This window comes from Erinaceus europaeus, chromosome 6, assembly GCF_950295315.1.
Source record: "Erinaceus europaeus chromosome 6, mEriEur2.1, whole genome shotgun sequence".
NCBI classification, from domain to species: Eukaryota; Metazoa; Chordata; class Mammalia; order Eulipotyphla; family Erinaceidae; genus Erinaceus; species Erinaceus europaeus.
Window position 1 is genome coordinate 28,660,544 of NC_080167.1, and position 15,676 is coordinate 28,676,219.

The following is a 15,676-nucleotide window of genomic DNA, read 5'->3' on the forward strand; positions in this document are numbered from 1 at the left end:
CCTAATCACCTCAGCATGCTTCACTTCAGACTGTGTCCAGATACGTCAGGCATGGAATGCCAACCCTTCACCCTCATCACTCGGGTGAGACCTTTCCTTTCATGGTATTCTCTAATTCCATTCCAGGAGGTTCACTTCATAACAAAGTCCTAAAACCTAGATTTAGGCCAGGTCCCATAAGACAGAGCATATGTTCACATGTATCCATAAATTAGGGCAAAGTATATACCTGAAAGCAAAAGTACACAATAGTCTATAATGAGTCAGTATAAAGTTCCTAATGAAATAGTGTCACTTAGACTTCACTACCCTCCTCACCTTCTTCCTATTATACTTCCCTCACTCACTCCCAAGCTGTCCTTATCAAAGCAAGGACTGCAAAAGCTGAATAAGGGCAAGAGACTGGCATACATAATGATGACTCTTTAGTCCCCACCCCATCAGCTGGGGTCCTAGTTGGGGAATCCTGAGATTTCAAAACAGACATGATAGGCCTAGACCTCAATAAATCCCTCTCTCCATTGTTACCGGTCATGGTCACCTCTATCAGGAACAACAAAATAGGCCCCTTTGTGGAACCCCCACCCATAGGACCTTGTCCTCAATTTAGATCAACAAAGGTAGAGGATGTTCCATCCCCGGGAGGATGGACAACATACTCTATGCTACATCTGAGGAAGATGGGTCAATATTGGGGCAGCATGGAATGTTCTTACTCATAACCACAGAATGTGAGCTCAGATCTACAGTGATGCAGTGGTCACTAAGACTCCTAAGCTAATTATGGGCCCCAGATCACATCAAATCGATGGTGTTTACAGTCAACAATATATATACCCCTTTCCCATATTAGGGAAGTACTCTCTTCCCTGATCCAGCTTTCTGGGTCCTTTTTCCAGCCATGACATCATCTCCGCAGGCAATAATTTGGGTCCACTGGCATATCAGATTTCAGGCTCAGTGGCAAAAAAAAAGGAAAACAAAACAAAACAAACAAACAAACAAAAAACACCCAAAACTAGTATAGCCACAGGCCCTTTGGAATTTAACTAAAATATGCCTACTAGCTATCTACAAAATGGACGACCCCCCCCCCCCAACTCTTCATCCTTAAGTCCATGATTGGTCAACAATTTGTTTGGCTTTATGTTAACTCTCTTGTCAACCACCAGGTTCCAGATGCTAGCATGTTGCTGATCAGACTTCCCTGGACAGACAACCTCACCAATGTGTCATGGAGCTCTGCTTCCCCAGAGCCCTTCCCCACTAGGAAAAGAGAGAGACAGACTGGGAGTATGGATCAACCTGTCAACACCCATGTTCAATGCGCAAGCAATTACAGAAGCCAGACCTTCTACCTTCTGCATCTCACAATGACCTTGGGTCCATACTCCCAGAGGGTTAAAGAATAGGAAAGCTATCAGGGGAGGGTTGGGATACAGAGTTCTGGTGGTGGGAATTGTGCGAATTTGTACCCCTCTTATCCTATGCTTTTTTCAATGTTTCCTTTTTTAAAATAAAAAATTAAAAAAAAAAGAAATCCCCCCCAAATGTAAGAGCAATGTCTGCTTAGCAGAATATAACTCTAGGTGATACTAGGTCAGTTGTAAATTTACTTTAGTGCCAACTCATTCTGGAAGCCAGGCTTATTTCTTATCTTATGAGTTCTCTATTATCTTCCCCTGAGAAATCATGAATTGGGTGATTTTGTTTGTTTGTTTGTTTGCATAGTGAAAGCCATTTCTACAATGAAAGTTTAAGAAAAAAATGAAAAAAAATTTGCACTCAGTTTAAACTTCTCATGGTCTCATCCAAATTACAAGAGAACATAACTATTTCATGTTTTACATTTCTTGAAAAAAAGCAATTTTAAAGAAGTTCTATATGTTTGTACATAACGCAAACTTCATGTTTTAGGAGCAACGGACCTAGAGCCAGGGCCAGAGATGACCTTCTGATCAGCTCAGTTCAATCTCCCAAAGCAAAGGATATATCATTGCACAGAGAACATGAGGAAACAATTCTCAGTGGCATCTCAACCATATCTGTCCAGATTTTTGATAGCTTTTTAGAGGCATGGAGATATATATTGCCATCACTGTTATTACTAGGGCTCAGTGCCTGTGGTATTTTATTCCTTTTTGTATTTGATAGGATAGAGAGAAATTGAAAGGGGGAAAAGGAGATAGAGACAGTGACAAAAAAAGAGACACAGGTAGCACTGCTTCACTGTGTATGAAGCTCCCTCCCTGCAGGTGATGACTGGGGGCTTGAATCTGAGTCCTTGTGGATGGTAATGTGTGTGCTCAACAGAGTTCTCTGATGCCCAGCCCCAAGGCATTGACCTCTTACACAAATTCTTTTATTTTAGGAATATAAGTCATGATTTTTTAAAATAAAATAATAGAATTGTGAAGCTTTAATACTATGCAGTCTTCGAACATTTTATCACCTCTAAGTGAATTATTGTATTCATTGTCATTATTCCCCATTCCTGTATCAACTTCAGGCAATCACAGATCTGCTTTCTATCTTTCACCTACTTGGTTACTGCATATAAGTATGTAGCATTTTTCATTTGACTTACTTTGTGAAGCATAAAGTCAATGGGGCTCATCCATATGTGTCATTGTTGTTGGATAGGACAGAGAGAAATCGAGAGAAGAGGGGAAGACAGAGAGGGAGAGAAATATAGACACCTGTAGACCTGCTTCACCGCTTGTGAAGCAACTCCCCTCCAGGTGGGGAACCGGCGGCTTGAACCGGGATCCTTATGCTGGTCCTTGCACTTTGCGCCACCTGCACTTAACCCTCTGTGTAACCGCCTGACTCCCCACAAGGAGATTTAATAAATCACTTTTCCCTGTTTAAATGTTGGCAGTCAATATGATTATTCTTGTTTTATGGGGTGAAGAGTAACTTTCAGAGCCCTAGTTATCCAAAGGTCACAAATCAGTGAGTAGCTGAGATGTAGTTCCAAATATATGTCTCACAAAAATGAAGTATGCCCAAAACACAACCACAAGAAATATGTCCTAATTCTGTCCTTTCAAAGCTGAACAGGGTCATGGTATTAAGCACTCTGATTGGATTATTAGACAATTTGTTCTACTTTATATGTTGGCGCTTTTCAGCCACCAAGTTGCAGATACTGCCTTGACTTCCCTGGGTAGATGATCTCACCAATGTGTCCTGGAACCCCACCTCTCCATAGCCCTGCCCCACTAGGGAAAGACAGAAATAGGCTGGGAGTATGGATCAACCTGCCAACACCATGTCCAGCAGAGAAGCAATTACAGAAGTCAGACCTTCCACCTTCTGTACCCCATAATGAACCTGGGTCCATACTCCCAGAGGAATAAAGAATAAAATAGCTGGGGCATGGGCAGGTAGCAAAATTGTTATGCAAAGAGACTCTCATTCCTGAGACTTTAAAGTTCTGGGTTCAGTCCCCTGTACTACCATCAAGCAGAGCTGAGCAGTGCTCTGGAATTTAAAATAAATAAATAAATAAATAAAGATTGGCTAACTTCCAATGGAGGGGTTGTGATATGGCACTCTGGTGGGGGGAATTATGTGGTATTGAACCCCTCTTATCTTATGGTCTTGTTGATCATTATTAGATCAATTAAAAAATGGTCATTAGGAACTGTGGCATAAAACAGGCAATGAGCCCGGGGATAACTGCTGGATTAAAAAAAATCATCTAGAACTAAGATACAGGAAAACATAAATTATGATAACACTACTCAATATGGGTAAGCCCTAAACAATTCCATTTAGGCCCTAAGGGGAGGAAGAGTGAATGTTTGCCCTGGGAAGGGAGCAAAAACCCTGTTTCAGTACCTGATCTGAAAATATTTGAGCTTGAGGGGATCAGTTTTAATCCAACTGCCCTGCCCTGCTAGTCACGGCCTGTGTGTGTAGCCTCCTGAAATCTTCTCGTCTGCACATTCCAGCTTGGGGCAGCTCTGCACACAGTGGGCACTCAGCAGCTTCAGACAGTGGGCTATTGGTGTTGCCACCAGCCTGCCCAGCAACACAGACCAACAGATACATGGCCCTGTTCTGTTCTTTCTTGTTGAAAGAGTTCTTCAGTTTGCCTGTGGACTGGAGAGTCTAGGCTGTTGAAACTTACAGGGTTAAACATACACAGAAGAGGTCCCTCCAAAGGAATCTGTGGGAAGGAAATAATATGGTGAAAACACCTTCACAGAACAATACTCTTTCTTTCTTTCCTTCTTTTCTTTCTTTCTTTCTTTCTTTCTTTCTTTCTTTCTTTCTTTCTTTTTCTTTCTTCCTTCCTTCCTTCCTTCCTCCTTCCTTCCTTCCTTCCTTCCTTCCTCCTTTCTTTCTTTCTTTCTTTCTTTCTTTCCTTCTTTTTTTCTTTCTTTCTTTCTTCCTTCCTTTCTTTCTTTCTTTCTTTCTTTCTTTCTTTCTTTCTTTCTTTCTTTCTTTCTTTCTTTCCCACCAGGGCAACTGTTGGGGCTTGGTGCCTGAATAATGAATCAATCCCCTATTCTTGGTGACTATCTTTTTTCTTTTTATGTTTTTGAAACTGAGAGGAAAGTGGGAAAGAGGGAGGGGGAGAGTGAGAGGGGAAGGGAGAGGGAGAGAGAGGGAGGGAGGGAGAGAGAAAAAGAGAAAGAGAGAGAGAGAGAGAGAGAGAGAGAGGACTTGTAGCACTGCATCACTTGTAAAGTTTTCCCCCTGAAGGTGGAGACTGGGGGCTTAAAGCTGAATCCTTAAGCATGGTAATACATGATGTGTTGGGTACACCACTGCCCACTCCCAACCCACAAGGCAACATTTTAACCGATGGCACAGTTATCACACAGGTTATTTTGAACTGTGCACTGGTTTTGAAACTGTACTCCCAGTCTTCAGCTGTTAAATTTATATGGCAGAACTCGACTTGCTTGGGGGAGTGTTAGTAGGGTGAAATATACCTCTCTAAATTTTTATCTCCTGCCCAAGAGTAAAGTTTCTGCATCAACTGAGGGTGACACAGCTGAGCTAACTTCGGCCAGTGAGCCTTTTCTATGAAAACCCCTGGGCCTTCCCTAGGCTAAGCCTAGAACTCTGAGGGCTGCTATATCCCCTTTTGAACAGGTCCATCATCTGTGGGTACTGTGTCAAGTCTAGTAGTTTTCTGCTGCTGAAGATTCAGAGAGCAAGTTATATACATATAGCCAGTTGTCCACTTCCCGTGCTCAAATGCTCAATGCCATAGCCAGGAGGAAGTGTGTCCTTTTGCCTGGACACACAGACAGAGGCCACAATCATTTGTCTTGGATGCCATTCCCTCTAGAGTTCCACTCTGACCATTTTGAAGGCTTTGAATCAGATGATCTACTCTCTGCTAATGAATAAGCTACTTAATTGACTCAAAGGATGTCTCTGCTGAACAACAGATGGAAGATCTGTTCTAATCCTTTCTTTTCAAAAAAAGAGAAGCCAGAAGGGCTCCAAGAGGTGAGATGAAATGTCTGATATTTTAATTATCAGGAAATGAAACCTGAGTGGCCTGACCCTTGCACAGTGCTCTTCCCTGCATCAATACCCAAGTTACACGGTGTCTTAACCAGCGAACATGCATCACTCGCCAAAAAGGCTTTTAAGAATTACAGCTCTTCACAGCTCTCCCAATAAGCTATTCTGAATCCTCTGCCACCTCTGCAAGCCTTCAATCCCCATCCATCACATTCCGCAGCAATTCCATTCTACTTCCTACGTTATGAAAGCCATCAGCTCAGGTCCTTGGCTCCCCTCCCCATTCCTCAGCACCTGTGTCTCTGCATTAACATTTTCTTTTTCCTTCTCCAGGCTACTCTCTTCCTTTTTTTCCCTCTTGTGCTCTCATACCCTGGCCCTCTACCTCTCAAAGGCTACTACTACTTCAGTTCTCTTTAAAATAAATAAATAAATAAATAAATAAATTTTTAATTGAATTTATTTATTTTGGATGGAGACAGAGAAAAATTGAGAGAGGGAAAGGGTGATGGAGAGTAAGAGAGAAAACAAAACAACTGCAGCACCACTTGTGAAGTTTCCCCTGCTGCAAGTGGAGACTGGGGGCTTGAACCAGGGGTGTTGTACATGGTGATATGTGTGCTCTACCAGATCTATACTGCCCAGCTACCAAATCTTCTTTCTCTTGAAGACATAAGACATGTCCTGGAATGAGCTGCCTCCTTCCAGTTGACAGAAGTCTCTCTCCTTCCTTCCTTCCTTCCTTCCTTCCTTCCTTCCTTCCTTCCTTCCTTCCTTCCTTCCGAAGACAGCAGAACTGCTCTCACCTCCTACTACCAGACAGCCACACCAAGTATCTTGCAACTACCTCTCCTCCCTCCCTCACCCACCCTTTGCAATCTGGCTTAGAGCTAGAAGCCACGTAAAATGGTTTCTACAGATCCACCTGCTTTGGATGTATTTGATACGATAGCACATTCCCTCTTTTAGGCTTTTCCCCCTGATTTTTTGTGCCTGGCCCAGACACTGGGACTTCTCTTCTGCCTTTCCTGTCTCCCAGGTGTGAGTGACCACCAGGGTTTTGTGCTTGCCTGTTGACTCTCATCGATCATCTCCCTGCTTTCATGAAATTTATGAATTATATTTCAACATATAGTTGTTACTTGTGTGTCTTGGGAACATTTCTCACTGTTTGGAAGTTATATTGGACGAAGGGTTATATTTCACTCCTCTCAGCATCTCCAGTAATGTCTGGTTCATTCCTTATGCAAATATAGGTGATGCATGGGACTACCTACATCCAAGTTAGATGGCACATCATTTAACAAAGTAACAGATACCAGATTAAACTAGGGTTTAGAGTACTAGATATAGGTGTACCCATAAACAAGGGGCAATCATATAACTCAAAGTGCTTAATAATGGCTAAAGTGCCTAAAGAAGGCATCACAAATTCTGTAACTAATTGGATTTAGACCAAATTAGCAGGACAACCTAGAGAAAGGCCCAAAGAAGACAGATCCCCAAAATCTAACTCTGGCTGGGCTCAATGCCAAAATAACTGAGAGAAAATCTAAGATAATCATATAAAGAAAGAACTACAAAAGTTGAATAAAGGCAGGAGACTGGCCCACTTAATAATGGCTTGTTTGGTCAATATCACACCACCCGATCATCTGAGGCCCTAGTTAGGGAATCCTTAGATTCCCATGCACATACGATGGGCCTTGACCTCTAAAGTGTCCCTCTCTCCACTACCAATGGTCATTTCCATAAGGAACAGCATATTATGGGCCCTCCCAGGACCTTGGCTCTACCATAAAGCAATGATGGTAGGGATAGCCCCAGTCTCCAAAGGGAGGCTGGGGGGTATTCTGCCCTGAAATGAGTGCAGCCTGCAATGTTCCTCAGATGCGACCATGAGCTATAAGCTCAGACTAATAGGGACTTAGAGGTTACAGAGGCTCTGGTACTAAATATAAATATGCATTTACATATGGGCCCTGGAGCAGGTGGATGGATGTAAGTAGTTAATTCTAGTGACAGAATTATGTACATATACATATGAATGGGAGCTACTTCCTGCCTTAATCCAACATTCTAGCCCTTCTCTCTACTCTGACACCATTCTCTCAGACCAAACTAGCTACCAAACTCAAGCAAAACTACTGTAGTTGAATGCCCCCAGGAACACACCTAAAATGGTTCTCTTAGCTTTCTTCTACCCTAAAATCCCTAATCTCATCTGCTCTGATCTTACTTTTTGGTTCCTGTTCATTAACCATCTTGTCTCAACTTAGGTCATGCCACCCACCAGACATCAGGCTGCAGATGCTACCATGACTCCACCCTGAATTCTCTGGGCAGATGATCTCACCAATGTGTCATGGACCCTTGCGTCTCCAGAGCTCTGGTCCACTAGGGAAAGGTAGAAATAGGCTGGGGGTATGGATCAACCTGTCAACACCCATGCTCAGTGGAGAAGCAGCTACAGAAGCCAGAACTCCTACCTTCTGCTCCAATAACCTTGATCCATACTCCCAGTGGGGGAGAAGTGATAGGATGAAGATAAGAGGACTCTGCACTCCAGCTCCATCAGCAACCAGAGAGAGAGAGAGGAGGAAAAGGAGAAGAACATATGGAGGTAGCTATGATGTTATGAGTGGATTGAGTAAGCAAAAGAAGGGGCAACTATGTATAAAAGCAGACAGATAGTTGTAGAGAAGATGGTTGGCCCATGTCTACAACTTTAGGGAAACTGTAGTGGATTGCAGTGGGGAGAGTGAAGATTCAGAACTCTGGTGGTGGGAATGATATGGATTCAAACCCCTGTTGACATGTAATTCTGTAATATAAAAATTTAAAAAACCAAAAAATACATCATGTTTGCTTACTACATGAATGAATACCTGTCACTGAGGTCATAGGCCTGTGAAAAAAATCAGCATGGGAAAGATGTTTTGATGTAGAAAGCTTTGGAAGTATATTTCCAGATTCTTCTCTGGTTGGGCCAACAGGGTTGGCATAACTGAGTAACCCAGGGTGATAGTCTAATCTCATTAATAGGAGCAAAGGAGGCAGGTCTATATTGGGGCTGCTGAGAGGCAGTGAGAATTTTATCACCATCAGCAGTGGTCTTGGTAGCCTCAAGGGGTGGCCCAGGAAGTTTAGGGTGTAAATATCTACTGAATGGTTATAAAATAGTAGGGGTGGATGTAATCCTCCCTGTTTGTCAAACAAAATGCAGTCGTATAAAAGTTTGGCAACGCTTTAGAACAGGGTGGTACAAGCATGGCACCTGGCACCCTTGTTTTCTAACTGCATGAACTTGCATGAATGATTTTCCTGGACCTCAGACTCTCTTAGAATTGGTATAACAATACTTTTCCTTCCTTTGAGAAAATAGAAAAGATGTAGCAATCTCCCCAAAGCACTTACAGCATGGCTGGCATATGAGCAGAAATTATTCACATGAAGAGTAATATGTCAGGGATCCGGCAGTGACACACCTGTTACAATGCATGAAGAGCCTGGTTCAACCCTCCAGTCTTGATCTTCATGAGTTGCAAGTCAGTCTCTCCCTCTCCTTCTCCCTCTCCCTCTCCCTCTCCCTCTCTCTCTCCCTCCCCCTCTCTCTCTCCCTCTCCCTCCCTCTCACCTTCCCTTTTGACCTCCCCTTTTCTTCTCAACTTCTTGTTAAAAGAAAAGAAGAAAGAAAGAAAATAGTGGCTGTAAGGAGGAATGAGTTCATCACATTAGCTTTAAAATAAACCTTTACAGGAGTTGGGTGGTAGCGCAGCAGGTTAAGCACATGTGGCGTAAAGCACAAGGATAGATGTAAGGATCCCGGTTCGAGACCCCGGCTCCCCACCTGCAGGGGAGTCACTTCACAAGTGGTGAAACAGTCAGGCAGGTGTCTTTTTCTCCCCCTCCTCTCTCCATTTCTTTCTGTCCTATCCAACAACAATGATGACATCAATAATAATAATGACTACAGCAATAAAAAACAACAAGGGCAACAAAAGGGAATAAATAAATAAATATTAAAGAAATTTAAAATAAACCTTTACAATAAGCCTGGTGCCAATAAACTAAAATAAAAACATGCAGTCTCCTTATTAACATTCAAGAAAACTGATTTCCAGAGAGCTTTAATCATAAACCAAAGTTACTTAGATTCAGCATGTGAGGTGGGTCTTAACTTGTGTTATGTAAGTCCAAAGCCTTCCCTCACTCTTTCCATAATTATTCATGTTGTTGGGCTCTTGGGGGCACTTACTGGATTGTTCAACTGCTAATTCCTATTGAATGTAATTTTATTGAGCACAAATTAGCTGGTTATGAAAACAGATGATTCTATTAAATACTGCTCTACTAGAGAGTGTTACTGATTAATATTCAGTGTCTATGTCTGATGAGAAATCAAGAAGGATTTTAAAATAAGACAGGCTGTCAGATATGAAATATATTATCAATGTGGTTGAAAACCACTTTTCAAGTCTCAACTCCTATCCATGGCCCAGTTGTACTGTCCCAATGCTTTTCTGTCTGAACCTGTATTCATTCATTTCATAAAGTAGCTTCCCCTATCCCTTGTTCCTGGCCAGACTAATTTCAGTTGCAAGGTCCCCACCTTTTCCTCCTCTAGATTGGCCTTCCCTTCCTTTCCTCCCCTCCTCAGGAAGGCTTCCTCAGTTGATTCAGTTATCAATCCTTCAACACTTTGCTCTTAGCTCTAAACCATCACTCACTACCTGGTGTTAGACAATTTATTGATATATCTCCTTTCTTATAAGAGGAAGAGACTGAAACATCCTTAAGAGAATGGAGTTAGGACTGTTCATTAGAGCATCTCCAGGGCCTTGGTAAATAAAGGACACAGGTGAAATTGGAGAAACTTTTTCTTGATTAAATGAAGTCATTGAATTTTTTACTTTGGTTTTATATGTAGTTCATTCTGATACTTTCTTTTTCTCCAAAGACACTATACAATATAATAAATAAATATTCTTTTTTCTGGCTGTGTTATTTTACTGTAGCCTGTTTGCTATCCACATGGAAATAGTCACTCCCAGTGTGGGGACCACTGTTTCCTGTGCATCTAAGGCAAAACAAAATGCTTCAGTACTTCTAAAATAAGCATACACAATGAAAACAGACCCAAAAGAAACAGACCCAAAGTCAAATTAAAGAAAAATATCAAGGTAAAAAATCAGACAGAAAGGGCTCTGTGTAAGCTCAGTCAAGCCAAAGTCAGGTCTCAATATTTTAGCAAAAGGAACCTTGAGGTTCTCTAGTATCATTTGAATTCTGCAGATGTTTCTAGTTATTATACCCTCACATGGAGTCTAAGAAAAGCCAGGTTTACTGATTGTGAAAGACAGTTGCTGGAATACTGCCATTTATTAAGCATCTACTGTGTACCAGACCTGGGCTAGATATTTCACCCTCTTCCTTCCTTGTTGCGTCTCCAGAAGTCTGCTGCTGCAGTAGGGGCTTACTTCTGTTTTCAGCTAAGGGAACCACGACTCAGCATTTATGACTCATACAAGTCAAACTGTATGGGAATCCTTCTACATAGTCTTGATTTCCAAAAGGTCCAAATTTTCAGTTTAAGACAGTTACCCTTGGTCTTACATGCAAATGTTGGTTAAGTCACCAAACCCACAGCTTGCTAAGGCTGTCAGTATGATTAGGAGATCAAAGGTCACTTGATCACAGCCCTAATAGAATTAGGGGGAGGGTATCCCCATTTTTATTTCCTGAAGGCAAACCCTAGGTCTGATTAGAGGAGAACACCTGTATCAGAGATACCACAAATGAGGTCACAGGACACAGCCTAGGTGGCCTCACCATCCACATCCAGCACAATCCTTTTCCTATCCTGTACTGTCCCAGGAGGGCTGGGGACCCCCTAAGAAGATACCTGCCACTGGGGAGCAGACCCTGCATTTCTTCAATGGTGGGGTTGCTGCACACCAACGCCCAACCCAAAGATCCCATGTGTGAGCAGATACTTCAGCCTCCCTAAAAGAAAACATCCAACTCCTGGCTTCTTCAGTTAACATAGACCTCTGCACTAAGTCCCTGGGGCTGGGAAATGCACTATGTGCTACCTAGTCTTTCCTACAATTAGGATAGGAGTATAGAGCTACAGAGAAAAATAATCACAATGAAAAAAAAATATGGGAAATGATGACAAACAGGTAAGATATGGTCAGATAATACAAACTGATACTCTGAAGAGCATGGGTTTGGGATCAAACAGTTCAGACTTCTATTCCAGTTTCACAACCTCCTAGCTGCAGGTTTGGGACTCAAACTGTTCCCCTGTTCTGGGCTACAGTATTTATGGTAATAGTAATAGACCAGAATGGTTACTGGCAGGCCTCTGAATGGGCTGAGTACTGAACAGACAAGTGCCCTGAACTATCTTGCTCCTGCTGTTTCTTCAGCTCCTTACAACAAACAAGAACTCAACCAGGGTTCTTAAAACCCACTGTATGGAGGTCTGAGTTCATCTGCAGGGAGAAGGCAGATCTTCTAGCCTGTGGTCACTCACCTCACTGTACTGAGCTCTCCAGAACACCTGGAGTCTGCTTTCCTCTCCCTGCTGGCTGCTTGTCCCTGTCTAGCCTTTACCTGGCCAACTCAGGAAGCTCTGGGGAGACTTAATCATTCCACCTCTGCCTTCTGGGAGGATTTACGGATAGAGACAGGATAGAGACAGGTTTCTCCCCTTGCCACCCCCACATTAGAAAGTGAGGCACCTTTTACTCTAGCAGGATTACAGCTGTGTGTACTAAGACACAGTTTTCCAGAGACACTGGTGGGTCTTCTTCATTGCTTCCATCCCCAACTGGGGGAAATATGTTTACAGGATGGTGATGACTTTTCAGGCACTTCCCTGGTGTGCTGGAGAATGTTTCAGAACAGCAGGAGACACCTCAGCCTGCTGCAGGCCTCTGCTTCCACAGCTCAGCAACACCCACCTGGATGACTGAGGATGGGGGCTACTACAAACCCAGAGAACTCAAGTGAGTGGGTGAAGGGGCGCACTGGTCAGTGGGGAGCATTGCTTAGTGTCTGGGCAACCTCTCCTGAGCAGCTGGCAAGTGTCTCAGGACAGGTAAGGAGAGCCAGATGTGCGCACAGGAAGGAGGCAGCCTCTTCTGCACTCACTGTAGCTGGGTCAGTATGCTGGGCGCTCCTCACACCCTGCCACAGCCAGAGCAGCTAGGGAGCTGCCTGGCTGCTACCCCCACAGGCAGCCTGGCACTGCAGTGCAGGAAAAGCTTCCCAGGGAGCACGCACAGCTGCCCCCATGGTCCTACAGCCCTGTGGCTATGCAGTCTGGGTAAGGTGTCAGCCCACGCTGGGGTGCAGGGACCCTGAGCCAGGTTCACTGTCGCCCCCCTCCCAATCTGTTACCTTCCACTTTGGTGAGGGTTAGGACCGGACTGTTGCAGGCGCTGAGCGGGGCCACCCTGGCCGAGTGCTTCTTCATGATGAGCTGTCCGTCTGCAGGAGCGCCGCTGACACTGATCGCCTACATCCTGGGGCCGGTTGGAGAGCGTCTCCGGGGTATCCTGCCAGCCGGCCTCCTCTATGGAGGCTCCTAAGCCACTCGGGGTTTGGGGCTGGACTCTTGGGCGGCCTGCGGTCCCCCTGGCCCCGCGCAGCTCACTGCGGCGGCCACCCCTCGGCGCACATCTTCCCGGCCACGCAGCTACTCCACACACGCGCGCACAGTCTCCTGCTTGGAGGTTGCTGCAAACTCCAACGTCACGTACAAGTGCACTCCCCACTCCACCCCCGCTGGCAGGCTGGCTGGCGGGCGGCTCACCTGCCCCGCCCCTGCTCAGGACGCCCTACCCCAGTGGGGTCCTTCCCTCAGAGCCCAGGTTCTGGCTGCTGGGCAGGGCGACTAAACAAGTCACCAGCTCTCCATCAGCCCTTGAATGAGACCAGCAGGTTAGAGGGGGGAAAGACCCTGTAAACTTAGCCTCCGTGTTTCCCAAGTTTTAAAAGTGAGGTGTTTGGTTTTGGATTGGATTGAATTGTTGTTTTATAGAGACATCCAGAAGTAGTATTAGGTATAGGTGTGACTTAGGAAGAGAAGGCAGGACCATGGGGCGGTGGGGGGGGGGGAGAGGGCAAACATATATAGATATAGACAGACAGTTACAGAAATAATACTCAACCCATATCTACAACCTTGGGACAACTACCGTAGTTTCCAATGGAGGGAATGGGGATACAGAATGTGGTGGGAACGGTCCAGCATTATATTCCTGTTATAATTTTGTAAATTAGTATTAAGTCATTAATAAAATCAATCAATAAATAAAATAGATATTAAACACAAAGGATAAAAATATGTAAAGTTACAGGAATACAAAGCTTCTCAGTGCTTATCTCAATATTTTATCAACTTTCAGCATCTACAATAAAATATTTTGTTTCATTTCTGGTGGACAATTTCTCTTTCTCTTATCCTTTTATTTCCCTTTTTTCTCTTTCTTTTCTTTTTCCTTTATTCCAATCTCCCTCCCTCCCTCCCTTCCTTCGTTCCCTCCTTCCTTCCTTGAGCATGAAGTCACCCAGATGCGAACAAGCACAAGAGAACAAAAGCTTGGGATTTCTGCTGCTGCCCCAGTACCCCAGTCTACAGTGGACAACTTCCAGGAAAGTGGGAAAGCTTCATTTCTGTCCAGCTCCCAGGTTCCTGCCACGAGTCTGATGCTTGTTTCTCCAGGCACTGGTCCATGGCTCCCACTCAGATCTGACCAGTAGCTACTGGCCAATGATATTTCTCAAAAAGTGATGACATGCCTATTGTATCACCAGTGGGGGAATCCCTTTAAAATCACTGAGCCACAGGAACATTTATCCCACACAAGTGCATAAACAAAGAGCGGGAGTCGGGCTGTAGCGCAGCGGGCTAAGTGCAGGTGGTGCAAAGCACAAGGACCGGCATGAGGATCCCGGTTCGAACCCCGGATCCCCACCTGCAGGGGAGTCGCTTCACAGGCAGTGAAGCAGGTCTGCAGGTGTCTATCTTTCTCTCCTCCTCTCTGTCTTCCCCTCCTCTCTCCATTTCTCTCTGTCCTATCCAACAACGACAACAACAATAATAACTACAACAATAAAACAACAAGGGCAACAAAAGGGAATAAATAAAAAAAAACCAATAAAGAGCTGCTGCCCTTGTCCATGAAGATAGGATTTATAGGATTTATGCATCCCCAATACTCAATGAAACTCATGGGCACCCCATTTGCACATGTCCAGCCATCAGCATTATCCACTCTCCATGGGGGAGCTGAAGGCTTAGCAGAAATTCCAAGTGAGCTCTACAATTGGTAAATCCTTACTCAGAGCTCCAGAACCTTCAATTCTCTCTGATATAGGCAGAGAGTAATATATATATATATATATATATATATATATATATATATATATACACATATACACATACATATATATGTATATATATAATTATTATTCCTAGCTCGGCACCTATATAGCATTTTTTTGGTGATATCAACCTGCACACATCCAGGTCTCTGGCAAATGTGGTTCCTAGATATTGCTACTGTTAGGTTCTTATTTGGCTTCTTGAAAAGCCATGATGGGAGTCGGGCGGTAGCACAGTGGGTTAAGTGCACGTGGCGCAAAGCGCAAGGACGGGCTGGAGGATCCTGGTTCGAGGCCCCGCTCCCCACCTGCAAGGGCGTAGCTTCACAGGTGGTGAAGCAGGTCTGTAGGTGTCTATCTTTCTCTCTCTCCCTCTCTTTCTTCCCCTCCTTTCTCCATTTCTCTCTGTCCTATCCAACAATGATGACAACAACAATAATAATAACTACAACAGTAAAACAACAAGGGCAACAAAAGGGAATCAATAAATATTTGAAAAAAAAAGAAAAGCCATGATAAACATCCCTGATGAACATGATGAATCTCCAAGACCATAGGGGTTTCTAGGGTTGCTTCTCAATCCCTGTAACCAAAGAAAGATTCTCTGCAGCGCCCTCTAGCGGGTAGACTCCACACATAAGCTTCACACTTAATTTCAAGATCAGTAGAGATGATACTAGTCACTAAGCCATTCCTTCTTTGTAAGGTAGTTAAAAAAAACTTAAGCCAAGGGACTCTTATATATTGAGTAGGGCTTTTATTATGTAACATTCCTATATATTGT

At 43.9% G+C, this 15,676-nt stretch overlaps 1 protein-coding gene across 2 annotated transcripts in view; it reads right to left on the reverse strand.

The window, feature by feature from the left end:
- SLC35F3 (solute carrier family 35 member F3) overlaps positions 1 to 15,676 on the reverse strand; it is a 481,439-nt gene that overhangs the window by 134,036 nt on the left and 331,727 nt on the right. Inside the window, exon 1 of one of the 2 annotated variants that reach the window (XM_016188059.2) lies at positions 12,904 to 13,259. The exons of the other annotated variant lie outside the window; for it this stretch is intronic. Coding sequence (XP_016043545.1) covers positions 12,904 to 12,979 — 76 coding nt within the window. The 5' untranslated portion in view covers positions 12,980 to 13,259. Of the gene's footprint in view, positions 1 to 12,903; positions 13,260 to 15,676 lie in introns of those variants that run through there. 2 annotated transcript variants of the gene reach the window in all.